The sequence below is a fragment of the Camelina sativa genome, chromosome 4 (assembly GCF_030686135.1).
Source record: "Camelina sativa cultivar CO46 ecotype springtype chromosome 4, ASM3068613v1".
In the NCBI taxonomy this organism is placed as follows: Eukaryota; Viridiplantae; Streptophyta; class Magnoliopsida; order Brassicales; family Brassicaceae; genus Camelina; species Camelina sativa.
In genome coordinates, this window is record NC_141883.1 from 22,101,984 (window position 1) to 22,117,957 (window position 15,974).

At 35.6% G+C, this 15,974-nt stretch overlaps 4 protein-coding genes across 9 annotated transcripts; 2 read left to right on the top strand and 2 right to left on the bottom strand.

Annotated features, from left to right (window-relative positions):
• The first annotated feature begins 746 nt into the window (after window positions 1–746).
• Window positions 747–5,530, top strand: LOC104780996 (uncharacterized). Of its 4 annotated transcripts, none has more exons than XM_010505555.3 (9): window positions 747–1,600; window positions 1,914–2,099; window positions 2,223–2,315; window positions 2,614–2,796; window positions 2,875–2,977; window positions 3,060–3,245; window positions 3,647–4,611; window positions 4,684–5,063; window positions 5,169–5,530. In XM_010505555.3, the coding sequence occupies exons 1-9, from the start codon at window positions 1,367–1,369 to the stop codon at window positions 5,224–5,226; spliced, it is 2,388 nt and encodes a 795-aa protein (XP_010503857.2). In that variant the 5' UTR covers window positions 747–1,366; the 3' UTR covers window positions 5,227–5,530. The 4 variants fall into 4 exon arrangements, 2 of the variants coding, with proteins under 2 accessions (XP_010503857.2, XP_010503858.2); XR_015597004.1 differs by having other exon boundaries at window positions 905–1,600; window positions 4,695–5,063; window positions 5,155–5,530; XR_015597003.1 differs by having other exon boundaries at window positions 905–1,600; window positions 4,695–5,063.
• A 507-nt stretch (window positions 5,531–6,037) lies between these two features.
• Window positions 6,038–9,541, top strand: LOC104780998 (putative serine/threonine-protein kinase WNK5). Of its 3 annotated transcripts, none has more exons than XM_087510528.1 (7): window positions 6,038–6,530; window positions 6,851–6,938; window positions 7,290–7,555; window positions 7,665–7,888; window positions 7,983–8,140; window positions 8,237–8,564; window positions 8,813–9,541. In XM_087510528.1, exons 2-7 carry the CDS (start codon window positions 6,855–6,857, stop codon window positions 9,397–9,399), a joined length of 1,647 nt encoding a protein of 548 aa, XP_087366654.1. In that variant the 5' UTR covers window positions 6,038–6,530; window positions 6,851–6,854; the 3' UTR covers window positions 9,400–9,541. The 3 variants fall into 3 exon arrangements, with proteins under 3 accessions (XP_087366654.1, XP_087366655.1, XP_010503860.1); XM_087510529.1 differs by having other exon boundaries at window positions 6,218–6,475; XM_010505558.2 differs by lacking the exon at window positions 6,038–6,530 and having other exon boundaries at window positions 6,584–6,938.
• Window positions 9,542–10,132: 591 nt separating this feature from the next.
• LOC109132599 (uncharacterized) lies at window positions 10,133–10,508 on the bottom strand. Its single transcript, XM_019244353.2, has one exon. It carries the CDS (start codon window positions 10,337–10,339, stop codon window positions 10,133–10,135), a length of 207 nt encoding a protein of 68 aa, XP_019099898.1. The 5' UTR covers window positions 10,340–10,508.
• A 1,697-nt stretch (window positions 10,509–12,205) lies between these two features.
• LOC104780999 (uncharacterized) lies at window positions 12,206–13,602 on the bottom strand. The gene is made up of 2 exons (XM_010505559.3): window positions 13,357–13,602; window positions 12,206–12,590 (listed from the first exon to the last, which is right to left on the bottom strand). The coding sequence occupies exons 1-2, from the start codon at window positions 13,465–13,467 to the stop codon at window positions 12,360–12,362; spliced, it is 342 nt and encodes a 113-aa protein (XP_010503861.1). The 5' UTR covers window positions 13,468–13,602; the 3' UTR covers window positions 12,206–12,359.
• Window positions 13,603–15,974: the final 2,372 nt, after the last annotated feature.

Here is a 15,974-nt window from a genome sequence, read left to right on the forward strand (position 1 = left end):
ACACGCCAAATAAAATTATATTCGGAGAGGCTGACAGATGATCAAACTTAACAGACACATGAAACAAAGTTGGATCTTCTTGCTACCTACACTAAATAAATGGCTTTGAAAACAATGGTACCTCCAAAAACAATTAATATTACATGATTGAACTCCTAAACGTTACATCTTTAAAAACATAATCATCTATGATAATTGGGTATTTCCAACAAGAATATGTAATACATTAAAAGTTGAAAAGAGTATTATTTACATGTATATAAGTGTAAATTTTTTTTATGAAATAAATAATATGAGAAAATTAATTTAATTGAAAAAAATAAAACACCACAACAAAAAATAATAATTAATAACAATTATTAAAAAGAGCGCGAATGAGTCAGTTAAATCTCTATAAATAGAAATTTATATTTTAAACTTTTTACTAAAGGTACATAATAAAATAACGTATGTTCGGCACAAAAAGATAAGCACATCTAACTTACTTTTAAAACAAGACATCAACAAATTAAGATTAAAAATAATAAAAGAAAAACACGCTAATGTTCAAATGATAAATGAACTTACGAATTTCAACAAAGAAAATATGTTTTATACCCAAAAAAAAAAAGCTACACAAAACTTAAAGGTAGGAACTATTTGCATAGTAAAAAAAGCTTAAGCTAATCCATAAAAAAACATTCAGAAAATCTTTGACATTTCTCTAGAGACATTATTGATATGAATCACATCTCTTTTAAAAACTCAATGAAAGAATATCTGAACTTTTACAATTAAATTTGACAACAATAACTTCCTGCAAAACCAGAATCAATCACTACTAATCCAAAGTTCAAATGATGTCTTAAGGAATTTAATGCTGGTCGTTGTTTCTAAATACTGCATCGTTAAGGTAAAATAAAAAGGCACACAAAGGGTTTGAAGATACCTACACAATAGTAAGACAAAATTTGGGGTTTTTTTTTTTTTTTTTTTTGGGGGTGTTGGAGTGACCAGAAGAACAAAAAAAAAAAAAAAAAGACAGATAAAAAGAACATTAATACAACAAAATCGGTCCTCAACAGTAATCACTTGGGAGAGAGAGATCTTTCAAAACCTAGACGAAGAGAAAATAAAATAAAATAAAAATCTCATCTCTTTCTTCATCTTCTTCTTCTTCCTCTCTCGATTCTTTCATCTGCTTCTTTGTTGTACTCGCCCTTGTTCGTTCTCAAGAACTTCAATCTGATTTTTTCAATTTCTTGGTGGGGGAGGGGCGTAGTTTACAACCAAAGTGATTCCCTTGTTTTGATCAATCGGGGTTCTTTCTTTCTTGTATCAAATTTTTCTTCTTTTTTTTTTTTTTTAGGTTTTTGTTTGTGTTTCCATGGCTGCGGATCTCGATGATTGTTCTGTATCGGAACAAGAGAGTTCGTCCTCATTGTCACCACCGCTTCCGCCGCCTCGGTCTCCCTCGAATCAACCGGAGTTTTGGATGAGAGTCGAGGAAGCCACCCGTGAAATCATAGAGCAGGTTCATCCAACACATGTCGCCGAGGATCGAAGAAAAAATGTCATTATGTTTGTTCAAAACCTACTCGGAATGAAACTTGGATGCGAGGTAACAAACAATTTTTTTTTGAATGTTGGAACTTGGTTGTATCGGCGATGTTGTTCTGCATTTTATTGACTTCTCTTGATGGCTTGGCTTAATACTTTTCATCAAAGTTGATAGCTTTTCTTTTAAGATGATGTTCTAAAGTCATCTACTTTTTTGTTTGTTGGTTTAAGTGGTGTGCCTTCTCGCACACCTTTCTGTGTTACTTAACCAGAGATTCTGTGATGTTTGTGGCTTATAACTTTAATTGACTATGGATGTGGTTTGCAAAGTTGTGATTTTTTTTCTTTTTCTTATGCTGGTATGTGTCTTTCAGGTGCATTCTTTTGGATCAGTCCCCTTGAAAACGTATCTTCCTGATGGAGACATTGATCTCACAGCTTTTGGTGGACATTTACTCGAGGAAGACCTGGCGGCTAAAGTTTTCTCTGTACTTGAGAGGGAAGAACGTACTGGGACTACCGATTTTGTGGTCAAGGATGTGCAGTTAATTCGGGCTGAGGTTTGTTTTACCTAATCTCTGTGTTATTCAATTCCACAAACTAGCGTCTACCATGAGTTTTCCAAGTATGTGTATGGTGTTTGTTTGTTTGTTATCTCCTCAAGTACCAAACTTTTTTTGCAGGTTAAGCTTGTTAAATGTTTGGTGCAAAACATCGTGGTTGATATCTCTTTCAATCAGATTGGTGGGATATGTACGCTGTGCTTTCTCGAGAGGGTAATCTCTTCTCTTTAGGTTTATTTTATCAGCTTGATACATTTATGTACAGCAGAAGTTGAATGTTGTTAATCTGTCATAATGAGATTGTTTTTACCCAACTGCATGATGAGTTTTCTGGTAGCTAAATAGATTTTCTGGGATATTGCAAATTGTTTGCTATATTACATGCATGCAATAATTTGTTTGAGGCTTATTAATCTAGAAAAATATTCATATCAGCATTTTTTAAAGGATGCGATTGTAGATGACAAAGATTTGCTTCTAACATATTGATGTTGACGACTTGATTATGCAGACTGATCACCTCATTGCAAAGGACCATCTTTTCAAGCGAAGTATCATACTCATCAAAGCTTGGTGCTACTATGAGAGCCGTATTCTCGGGGCTTTCCATGGATTGATATCAACATATGCTTTGGAGACGTTGGTCTTATATATCTTCCATCTCTTCCACTCATCATTGAATGGTCCACTAGCAGTAAGAGTCTTCAGCAATTTCTGAGGGATACTTTATTGTTTAGTCTCATCTTGATTTTCTTAACCTTTTTTCCCATAGGTTCTATACAAATTTTTGGACTACTTCAGCAAGTTCGACTGGGATAACTATTGCATTAGCCTGAATGGTCCCGTCTGCCTTTCCTCTTTACCAGAAATTGTTGGTAATCATTTCCTCTAGTCTGTGGAAAATTGAGTTCTTTTTGCGATTTCAGTATCTGCAATTTCTTTCTCTAATTTCTGTAGTTGAGACTCCGGAAAATGGAGGGGAAGATCTTCTGCTGACCAGTGAGTTCCTTAAGGAATGTATGGAGATGTTCTCTGTACCTTCACGAGGATTTGAGACAAACCCTCGTGTGTTTCCATCAAAGTATCTTAATATAGTCGATCCGCTTAAAGAAAATAACAATCTTGGACGCAGCGTTAGCAAAGGTTGACTGCTTTCTTTTCTCCAACCATCACAGTTTTTTTTGTCCTGCTGCTATCTCTCTCTTTATTGGATTTAGATGTTTAAGCAGGCTTAGGACAGTAACATCTGACATGTCATTGTCCAGAGTTTTAGCATTATAGAATATTTATGGTGGTTTTTCCTGAAATTCTTGGACTAGGGTATGTAGCTTTTAAGTGGATGCTAAAACTAAGATATGATATTCTAGCATGCATTTTCACCCCGGAAATGAAGAAATGTATAAACATGGGATAAACCTCTAAACTTTGGTTGCTCTAGTAATCCGTTGATTTTATGCTCTGACTCTCTTGGAAATGGTTTTATCGGCGATGTTGTTCTGCATTTTCTTCTCTTCTCTTGATGAATTTTATTTTGTCTTACTCAGGTAACTTTTATCGTATACGAAGTGCATTCACATATGGTGCTCGGAAGCTTGGGCAAATCATTTTGCAGTCAGAAGAAAACATAAGTTCTGAGCTTCGTAAGTTCTTCTCTAACATGCTACATAGGCATGGGAGGGGCCAGAGGCCCGATGTCCTTGATGCTGTTCCATTGGTAAGGTACAACAGGTACCGTGCTATATCGCCAGCTTCAACTGTCAACCATTCCCAAGAAGGCCAAGTGGTTGATGAATCAGAGTCCTCCAGTTCATCTGGTGCTGCTGGAAATGGTAGACATGACCAAGAAAACTCGTTGTATGCAGGAGTAAGTACAACGAGTACAACTGGACATGATTTAAGCAGATCACCTGGTGAAACAGCCCCATTAGTTTCAGAGGAACGATTTGCAGGAGACGCAAAAGACTTGGCTACTTTGAGGATCCAAAAGCTTGAGATTTCTGTTGATTCAGTGAAACCTCCGTGCCTTAGTGATAAGGAAAGTGTCTCTCCTTTAAATGGTAAGCACCATTCTCTTCATCAGATGAGAAATGGAGAGGTTTTAAATGGTAACGGGGTGGGTAAACAGCATGTTGGTCATGAAGACATGCATCTCCATAACTCGGGTCATTGTGTTTCTGGCACTCGGAATAGGCTGTCTGACCTCTCAGGCGATTACGAAAGTCAGCTTACCAGTTTGCGATTTGGGCGTTTTTGGTTTGAGTGTGTCCAAAATGGTCTTTTCTTTCCAGTATCACCTCCTGGGCTGTCTCAGGGGCCAAACAACAATTCATGGGATGTAATTCGGCATGCTGTGCCATATAGGCAGAATGGGCCTCCTTCAGTAAACACCAATGGAGTTGCTCCGAGACAGGTTTTCTTTCATGTGAACCCTCAGATGATTCCAGGTACTGGTTTTGGTATGGAGGAATTACCTAAGCCAAGAGGAACTGGAACATACTTCCCCAATGCGGTACTTACTTATTCGCCTCTCTCACATCACTTACAGACAAATGGCCAAGCTTCTGATGTCTCTTTTATGCAGCACCATTACAGGGATAGACCGTTCTCACCAAGAGCAAGAATGTCACACCAAGTTAGGTCGCCTCGTAACAATGGCCGAGGCATGCTACATGCACACTCAGAAATGAATTTTCCTGACAGAAACACCCGTGAGAGACAGCTTCATCATCCGAACCAAACAAATGGTTCATGTGATATGAGTCAACCTGATTCACTTGAAAGCATTCCTGATACCAATGGCTCTGCGAATCATCCATATGAAAAGGCTCCGGATTTTAGGCCTACGGAGCCTCTACCAGTGGAAGTAGTCTGCCCTCCTGAGGGCAGCAAGCAAAGAGATAGCATTGGAGGTCATCATAATCGGCGTCCCAAATCTATACCCTCCCCTCCACAGGAAGATCGGTACAGTATATGTCTCTTACCCTTGAAAACATATTGTCTTTCATTGAACTAGCACCATTGATCATCAAAGCCACTATCTAATTCACTGTAGTAATGTACATGTAGGGTAACGCCTACACAGTCATACCATTTGACGGATGATCATGAGTTCCCTCCTTTGTAGCTCTGGTGTCTGATTTACAGACACATGCTCTCTCTCTCTAGACCGTTATAGGAACAGGTATAGCTTTCTAACTTGGTTTGTGTCCTAAGTTATTTGTTTTGTCCTCCCGCAAGAAAGAAAAGAAGAATGGAGCTGTGGTTTTTTTTTTCTTTTTCTTGTATGTTATCTCTGGTGCTATAGAATTATTTATATGTATCTTTATCAAAATCTCAAACTCGCTGTGGACAAAACCTTTGCAGAGCTTTTGTATTTTCAACTTAGACAGGTTTGCTGAGTGTATTTATAGGATGTTTTTCATTCCAAAGTCGCTCTTATCTTCATGATTTTTTCTTCTTGTTTCTTGTTGGATGATAAAAAGCAACAAGATTTTGGTCATTATAGGTTTGTTTGTCTTCTTCTAGTATAAAACCCATTCCTTGAAAGGTACCACCTTAGATGAATCCTTGAATATTGGGTACGATTGGTGACGCAAAATAGGAAATATTACGGTAACCGTTAAAAAAGCTTAGTGATCAAATTATTGCTTTCAATCGAATCCATCAATGGTCAAAATCATGAGTAGTGAATGTATTTCTTTTCTGTCTGTGTATAGATTTTAGTTGATCCCCCAAATCTGACTAGTTTTTTTTTTAATATTCTCTCTCACAATCAGTAGTGCTGGATTTTTGCAAATCACTTTCCAAAAACTTTGAAGTTGAATACTGTAATAGGGGAAATAGTCAATGAATGAAAAGTAAGAAAAGGGTCTGTCCGTGTCAAAGTAACGCAATCATCGGTTTCATACATTACTATCAAACCACTCGTCTCCTGCACAAACATACTTAACGTTAAGTCAAAATCTCGTTTTGACTTCTCCAAACACACACAAAACATCGATAAAGGGCAAAAAGGAAGAGGTTGAGCTAAAAAAGTTCTTCTTTTTTTTTTTTAAAGGGAAACAGGATCATCATCGATGGTGAATACAAAGTGTGGGCATAGTTTTTTCAAATTCAGAATTGTCTAATTTGGCTCCCTCTTTTCACTTGTCTTCTCTTACAAATTCTCTTCCTTTCCCGAGAAAAAAGGAGTCATTTTTTTTTCCTAACTTTTGTCCCACTTTGATCGGCAGCAGCCACATATTCGTCTCTCTTTTTAACTTTTCCCACCAAACTTTTTTTTTTTTTTTATATTAATTTGTTGTTCTCTGGGTGTGGTGTGGCCCTTTTGTGTGTGTGTGTGTGGGTTTGGTTTGGGAATGAAGGTGCGTAAGGTAAGAAGACAGATGATTGCGAAAGAGCGGGACGAATACAAATTACGTCAACAAGGTCTTGTTGTTGAAATGGCTTGTGTTGTTGTTGTTTTGCTCCTCTGTTTTGATTATTATTCCAGACTCTTTTGGTTGCTCTTCTTCGGCGTCTTCTCCTACGAGAATCACGAAGGAAAACCTAACATCTTCTTCTTCTAGCACCTCCTTCACCCTTCTCTCTCTCCCTCTCTCCTTCTCTCTTAACTCTCTCGTCTGTTATTGCATCGCGATCTTTTTTCTTTTTTTTTGTTTCCCCCAAAGTTTCGATTTTTTTTTCTTTTTCTTTTCCGTGTGAAAAAATTTCCCCAATTTGAGATTCTGATAGATCCGGTGGTACAGAGTCATGTCTATGGAGATTTCTTCCGCCGGAGCTTCCGATGATTCGATCCCTTACGTTGAGACAGATCCTTCCGGTCGCTACGGGCGTGTAAGTTTCTCTCTCTTATACGATTTTTGCTTGTTAACTCTTCGCCGATTGGTAAAGTTATTGTTCTGAATTTGATCAATCCCTAAGTTTGATCTCTCTCTCTCTCTTTCGATTGTCTTTCTGAAAAAATGTTTGGACTTTGGTACTCTCTGCTCCATTCAAATGTTGCCATTGCTTTGGTGATATGCTGTGGCTTGTAGTTGTTCTCTGATGACATTTGCTTTGATCAGAGCTTTTTCCTCTGTTTGCATTTTCTAGAGTTGTTGTCTCTTTGAAGATTTTGTTTTTGTTAATTACTGAGATTGCTTCTTGCACATTGGGTTGATTCTCCTACTTTCTAATGGTGTGCAGTTTAAAGAAGTACTTGGCAAAGGCGCAATGAAGACGGTTTACAAAGCATTTGACCATGTTCTAGGAATGGAAGTCGCATGGAATCAGGTTAAGCTCAATGAGGTCTTCAGATCGCCTGAGCCTTTGCAACGCCTCTACTCTGAGGTTCATCTCCTCAAGAATCTCAATCACGAATCTATTATCCGCTACTGCACTTCTTGGATCGATGTCAACCGCAGAACATTCAACTTCATCACTGAGCTGTTCACATCAGGCACCCTTAGAGAGTAAGGAGAACCTTCTAATCTCATGCTTTCTACCAAACAAAAACTTCAACTTCGTGTCTGTGCAGATTCCCATTTTAAAGGAACCTTGTAATCTCTCTTACATCTGCAGGTATCGAAGGAAGTATCAAAAGGTTGATATCAGGGCTATCAAGAGCTGGGCACGCCAGATCTTGAATGGTCTTGCTTACCTGCATGGACATGATCCTCCTGTCATTCACAGAGACCTCAAATGCGATAATATCTTCGTTAATGGCCACCTTGGCCAAGTCAAGATTGGTGACCTCGGATTAGCCGCAATTCTCCGTGGATCACAAAATGCGCACAGCGTCATAGGTATTCTCTCTTCTTTTTGTTTCCTCCATGTTCTTAAACAGAATTTTGTGAGTTCCAGAGTTAACCTCTGCCTTTCACTTAAATATACTATTAGGAACGCCTGAATTTATGGCACCAGAGCTATATGAAGAAGATTACAATGAGCTTGTTGACATCTACTCATTTGGAATGTGTGTCCTAGAGATGCTTACCGGTGATTATCCTTATAGTGAATGCACCAACCCTGCCCAAATATACAAGAAAGTTACAGCGGTAAGCAGAGTGCCTGAGGCTCATCTCAATCATCATTTATCTTTGCAAAAAAATATTTTGATATGTTAACTTTGCTTTGATGCGGATTTGATTCAGGGGAAGTTGCCTGAATCTTTCCATCTAATCCAAAACATGGAGGCCCAACGTTTTGTTGGTAAATGCCTGGAAACTGTGTCAAGAAGATTGCCTGCAAAGGAGCTCTTGGAGGACCCATTCCTTGCCGCAACTGATGAGCGAGATTTAGCGCATCTTTCTAGATTGCCGCCACAACTGGCTATCCAGAATTTGGCTGCAAATGGAACGCTGTTAGAGCATCCGCCGTCAACGAGTGATCCAACTAGAACGACAGATATGTCTATAACAGGAAGGATGAACTCAGAAGACCATAATATCTTTCTTCAAGTACAGATTTTGGATGGCGATGGTACGTTAAAGTTCTACTTACTAGAAATTTCTTGTCTGGTTTGTTTGGTACATGAATATTGTTGGGTTGCTAGAAACTTGCTCATCTGAACCGAGCTACAGGATTTGGAGCAGCTTAGTATTAGCTGTTGATCATAGGAAATAAATGAACTATTAGCTTCTGATTTTTGGGTAACCTGAATGGTGAAACTTTGATTTAAGAATCACCAATGGAAAATGTTTTTATGAAAATGTTTGGCTGTGTCACAGGTCACATGAGGAACATTCAATTCCCGTTCAACATATTAAGTGACACACCTCTAGAAGTAGCTTTGGAGATGGTGAAAGAGCTTGAGATCACTGATTGGGATCCTTTGGAGATCGCTTCAATGATAGAAAATGAGATATCTTTGCTCGTCCCCAACTGGAGGGCCAATGACTCTTCTATCCGGCACGAAAGCTTTGGTCATGAAGATGAAGAGGAAAATGAAGATGCAGAGGAAAGAACGCGCCTTTTCTACTCTGCTTCTTCCTCTCACGACTCTCCTGTAGCAGTTGAAGACAACAATGACGGTTCTAGTAACGATGTAATGGACGGTAGTAGCAGAAGCTCTAACAATTGGTTGAATGCTTCAACATACCACTACTCACCTGCAATTGATGATGATCAAAGTCAGCATCAGCGGAGACGAGTAAGGCTACAACAGAAAATGAGATCGCTGGTGGACACGAGAACACAGGTGCTACACCGATCGCTCATGGAGTTGATCAACAAGCGCCGTGGGCGTGGCTTCGACTCGAACTCTAACGAGCTACAACATCAACCGTCATCCACTAATTTCATTCGAAGATGTTGATAATAGGATTTGAGAGAGCCTTTTGTGGCGCTTTCATGATAAAAGACAGATCTTCATATTGGTACTAGCATTTTGCTTTGATGATATTATATGAAACTATTGTTTAGAGTCCTTTGCATATATATGATATATTCTTAAGGAAGTCTTACCTTTGCATATATGAAACTATTAGGTTCATCATAATATATGTCTGACTCATATTGATGAGATCGTCATACATATATGGAAGTGTTTTTGTTTCTTTAATCTTGATACGGAAGTTGTTTATCTTCTCGTATCAAATGTAGTGGCAGTTGAACAATTTAACAAACGAAAATGCAAACGTAGCAATAAAGAAAGAGATACTTGTTATTTGTAGTGAACTTAGATTGGTTTTCCTATTCGTTGAAAACTATAACATTTACCTTTAAATACTATATATAAGATGACATAATCTATGAAATGGTGATTATTATACAGTTGATCATATAAGAATAGGCAATATTTAAAAGAAATTTGCGTTAATTAGGTTATCTAACCGCATGCATCCAAACAAATCACGTATTTAAAAACTTAATCACAACTGCACATTCTGATCTCATCTTCATTCAACACTAACTAAGACTTTAGAGACAGGGAGAGAGAAGAGCAAAACAATGGAGAGCAAAGGGCCATCGCCAATAGTTCCACTTGTGCTTGTGGTACTCTTCGGATGGATCTTATGCGGCTCATACGTTATCACTCTATTAGAGGATTATATATTACCATTCTTACAAACCGGAACATTCATCGTAGGAATCTTTCTCTTGCTTCTCCTTTTGCTTCTACATGTCTTATCTTCTTCTTGGATCTCTCCATGGCTCCCTTCTATTCTCCTTTTACCATCTCCTCCCTCCACGACTTCCACTGACTCAGACAGCTTTGGCCTTGGATCTTTTCTTCTGCTTTCACTTTTTTTCATCTCCTTCTGGTTTTTTCAGTCACTCTCTAATTAGTGCTTGTTCTACTTGTACATATATAGTTTCTCTCCACTCCATGGGAATTGTATTTGCTTGATTGTTCATGCAAAATATTGCTTAGGTATATGTTGTACATCTTATAGAAAAGACTAGATGGATCATGCAAAGATTCCAACATATAATATTTGAAGAATTTTATAATTTATGTTTAAACTATTAACTACTGCATTAGCCTTGTTTTATTTTCCATATTTACCAAAATTAGTAGCCTCGTGGTTTGTCACCACAAAGTTTATGTGTATTACATGCTATATATATTGACAAAAAATTCAATACAACACATTTAATTACATGACAAAAGCCACGACTGCGTGATTCGATCCGAATCCAAATTTGGAAGCTCCGACATATGTTAAATTGGGAAACAACCCATTCACTCTAGTAATCTATATCAGTAACCAACTAACCATAATGTAACCATTGTGATATCATCTGCTTAGACATTACCAAGGAAGAATACTGTATATATATATATATAGTCAGTAACCATAATGTGACCAATGACGATAGGTTCCACATTAACATTACCAAGGAGGAAAATAAATCCAAGAAATACAAAAAAAAAGTGTCAGAGCGGATACTATTGATTACATCTGCATATACTAAAGTTTGGTTACCCTCCACATATAAATACTATTGATTTTGATAACTTAGGAAATGAGTTAGGACTTGCATAAAAGAAACTGAATTATCTTGATGCAAAAAGTTAGTGATTGTGGCTGTCGTCTTTGCATCCAACCTCATTAACGTACCAAAATACTATGTTACTTTCGTTATTTTAAAAATATAATCATATGTAATATTATTCGATTGGACTTTGAACCTACTTTTTGACAATTTTTTCTCTTATATGTGTATATATGTTTCTGGCATCCCATAACCATAAGTTAGTTGAGCTCACTGCTGACTTCTATTTTTTCCCCACAGATAAACGTGGGTGACATGTACCTTTTTTAGGAAATTTCTTAAGTACAAGACGTATGAAGATTTTTTTTGAAAAAACTATTTTTTTTTTTTTGGATTATACGTATCTTGTACTTTCAGACATGTGATGATTTTGAGACTTCATTTTGTTCTTTTGGATTTTAATCAAGAAAAACAATTTTAGCTATATTGTTCTTTCTTTATAATAATAGCTTGTACGCCTTCGCAATGACCTGTCAGCAATCGCACCATTCATTTGTTTCGTACTCCTAATTATATCGCACCAGAAAGAATTTTGTGCATCTCTTGATAGGCAAAAAGGTCGCTGATTGCTTAGCCACGCTAGACGAGGAGACTTAATTTTGGTTTTCCTCATTTTGTATTAACTCCGTTTTAACTTTGTCCTGAAAAATGTTAAAAAATTTGGCCATGCTAAGTTGGATTTTGAAACCTTATCTTACAGTTCTCCCAGATCCCTTATTTTTGTCCATCTCCCACTCTATTGTGGTCCAAATCAAGAACGTGTATACACAGTATACCAACTGTTGTTGGCCCCAATCATATGAGATAAAGTATTAATGTGTACGTCTTGTTTCTTATATGTCAATTGTCAAGTGTCACTCATTCATTTCTAGTTCCTACTATTTAAAAATAAACGATGTGATTCTTGCTAATCCGAAACTCGATCAATGACTTCAAAGTTTGTTTCTAATCTTCAAGAAGGAGACTACTTCTTCTCTCTAATTAAAATTTGTTAAGCATATTCAAAAACGGTGAAACTTTGGACTTGGTCTAGGTCTCTCGGATTAGGACATCTCTTGGTATGTTTTCTTTTCAGGTTTTATATATTTGTATTATACTCAAATTGATGATAAAATAGTAAAAGCGTGTAAACATATATAATATAGAAAAGACTCATGAAGTAAACAAACTAAATGATCGAAACATGTGTGACTGTATATGTGTTCGTTACTTCGAACGATATCAATCAAAATGATGACTGTGTTTGATGATGAACAAATTAAGATCATGATCAACTTATAGTTTAGAATTAGGAAGAGGCAAAGAATTGATATCAAAAACTTTAAAGATGAAACGAGAAGGATGAATAGAAAAGTGAGTGTGAAGAAGAGAACCAACGGTCGCGATGAGGTCTCTCTTTACTTGTTTGGTGATGCCTCCCATCGACACAATCTCTCCATATGCAGCTGCGTCTTTGTTCCCACCAAACACTATCTCTACTGATCCTTTCAAAACCACCATCACTAACTGCAATGTACATATATATTTCGTTTATTTAATATGTTAACATATAAAATTTGGAAGATCCACGTACATCTTCACAGCACATAAAGGTCAAAATCTTTTAGGAAACAAAATCTTGGCCACATGCTAGTATCTAATATTCATAATTTCTCATTAGCATAGATCGATGTTTCCTTTTTTGTACTTACAACTAATTAACTTCTTCTTTTTTCGGGTCAAGTTTGCATATATATAAAAAATAACTATGAAGTTGACTTTTATTTAAATAGAAATTTCGAATCAATTTACGTGAAAAATGTAAACAATGCTATAGCATCCCAAAAAATTAAATAATATCATCTGCCTTCCGTTTTTTCATTATTTAGAAAATTCAAGGATCACTCAATTATTATCTTAGAGAGTATTTTCCAACAGGAAACAAAAAGAACTCTATCCATTTTGAAATATTGTCTTCTTTACAATAAAATAAAAAGGAGATATTTGAGTCTTGATGGGGAAAAGTAATAAAAATGATAGAAAAGACACTAAAATAATTTTCTTTCGAAAAAAAAAAAGACACTAAAATAATTTTCTTTTTTAGTTCATGTGAAAGGCTCTTGACTATTGAGTTTTCCATAAAGTGACAAAAGTTCATCTGAGATATAAATAAAAACGCATTTTCAGGTCCGTTTTTTGGGTTTAAAATCTTTAAAAGAGAGAGATTTTTTTTTTTTTTTTTTTTTTTTTTTTTTTTTTTTGAGAGATTAAACTTTTGAGAGAGGTCTCTTACGTTCTGAGGTCGTCCGACGATAGAAGCAATGGCCTTGGTGACTTCCGAGTAGAACGGATCGGTTTTAACGCCGTCGAAATTGACGTTGGTTGTAATGTAAAGACAAGGCATTTTCTCACGCCCGTTTCTTGATTCCGTTTAAGCTTTGTTTCCAAGAATCTGAAGAAAAACAAAAAGAGGAAGGGATCAAGAGAGGATTTTGTATGGTGTTTGGGAGCTGTGGAAGAGAAGATCTCACATGGCCACTTAAATATATAGGGTATAGAACTAAACTATCGGCTCCAAATTATTGTATTGCATTATTTTAAAAATGCGGTTTGATATGTGAACAATGGTTGACATAATATCTTCCGATTTCAAATCTGACAACTTGACGTGACTCAATCAATTATCGCAGCTACGTCGCCCTCCAAGAAACTTGGTTTCATACCATATTGGACCACACACTTACACAAAAGAACAAGTCCGTAATTTAGAAATATGCATGTTATTAAAAAGAAAAAAAAAATGTTGTAGCTAGATCAAAATTTTGTTAAACTCTGTTAAAGTTTAGTGTTATTAGTTTGTGATTTGTAAAAAACCATTTAAAATCTTAATAAATTTAGGTTATTGGATTCATACTTTTATATTGTCATTAAAAGTTTTGTGTTATTCAATTAAAACAAAAGAATTTAGTATTGTTAATGAGTTCAATTATTATGTTATTGGTTTAAGATTTGAATAGAGTTTTAAAGATTTTAAATGTTATATAGAATCTGATGTTATTAGATCAAAATTTTGTTAAACTCTGTTAAAGTTTAGTGTTATTAGTTGGTGATTTGTAAAAAATCATTTAAAATTTTAACAAATCTGGGTTATTGGATTCAAACTTTTATAAAGTCATTAAAAGTTTTGTGTTATTCAATTAAAACAAAAGAATCTAGTATTGTTAATGAGTTCAATTATTATGTTATTGGTTCATGATTTTAGACACTTTCTTTACAAAATAAAATTATGGAAAATATCATAAAAATACAAAGATTTTTTGGAAGACTTTACAAGATTTTAGAAAACTAATCAACAAAATTCTCTAGCAATCTTTAACAATCTTTCACTTATACACTTTTAATGATTTTGTTGAATTTTTCAAAAATCTTCATGAATCTCAAACCAATACCATCCCTTATGTTTTGTTGTAAGTGGGATTAATTAATAATTGGGTTTCCTCCTTAAAAGGTTAGATAATAGTTGAAATATAATTAATTTATTAAGTCAGATGATACTGGATTAAGATGTATATTAAGATACTCGTTTTGGATCTTTGACCATTTCTCTTATTTTTAATTGTGTTTTCATACATCCATGTGCTGCGGACGTAGCGCCGTTACTTCGCCTTAAATGAGACATGTTTATTTTTCAAACTGTCACTATTCTATAACGGTTGGCTACAAATTATCTACGTACTACTATCTGAAATTAGTCTTATCATTTTGAAAATATGGAAAACGTTTTATAAATTTATTACCTATTTTTGTTTTAGTAACGACTAACGAATAAATTGGTTACGTTTTAGTCTGACAACGTTAGGACTTCTTATGATGAATTGTGAGCAGCTTTTCCATCGATGTTGTTAACTCATGATATGATTTTCGAACTAATAAACATAGTGGTTCGGCCTGTCGGACCAGTGAACTCGTGATCCACTCAATAATTCGGTTAGGTATTAGTTATGAAGTCCAAATTGTAACGACTGGATAAACTCAATAAAAACCGAGAACCCCGCTTAATGATCAAACCGTAGAGTTCTGGTCTCTGAACCGTCGGGATGTCTTTGCGACCTTGCCTATTGCTTTATCACTTGTGTTTCTTCCTCATGTGTTCTTATTTTTCAAACTTTACGGCACTTTTGGTTTTTTTTGGACAATGTTACACAGAAGAAGAAATACAAAAGCCATCAGTGACTGTGTGAGGGTTAGAAAAGAGGGAGGGACAAGGACCAAACAAAGTTAGGTAACATGCTTAGGCGGTCCTCAACATAAATAAACGAAGCTTAGGGTTAGGACCACTAGACATATAATGCAATAGCCAATTATGAAGCCACAATGTTTTAAGTAGCAACTTTGGTTGACACACTGAGGCCTTGAATGGCAATTAGATTCTACAATAGTTTTTGGATTTTGTTTTTCAAAAACCAATTTTTTTTCCATTCAAGATTTTACACCAAATAGATTCCCAAAAAAATAGAAAAACTAGTTTTTAGATTTTCTTTACAAATATTTTATAAGATAATTGATCTCAAATAATTGGGTTGGATAAAAAAATATCTGAAATCCACCAACCAATAGAAACACAACACATTTTCTTATCTAAATATTATCCTACAATTGAAAAAAAAATTAGAAAATAAACCAATAAAAACCTGTCACGCTTTTGCGATTCAACTCCATTGAATGGCTTCAACATAGTTGTCTCCACCTCGTCACTTTTTTTCTTTTTCAACTGACCATTGTAATGCTTCAACTGTTGAATAATTTATTCAACTGCTTAAATTTTTACCATTATAAGTAGTCTAACAAAAACTAGAATCCACATAATTAAAAATTTTAGGAAAAACTTATGATTTTTTTTTATTTTTATGT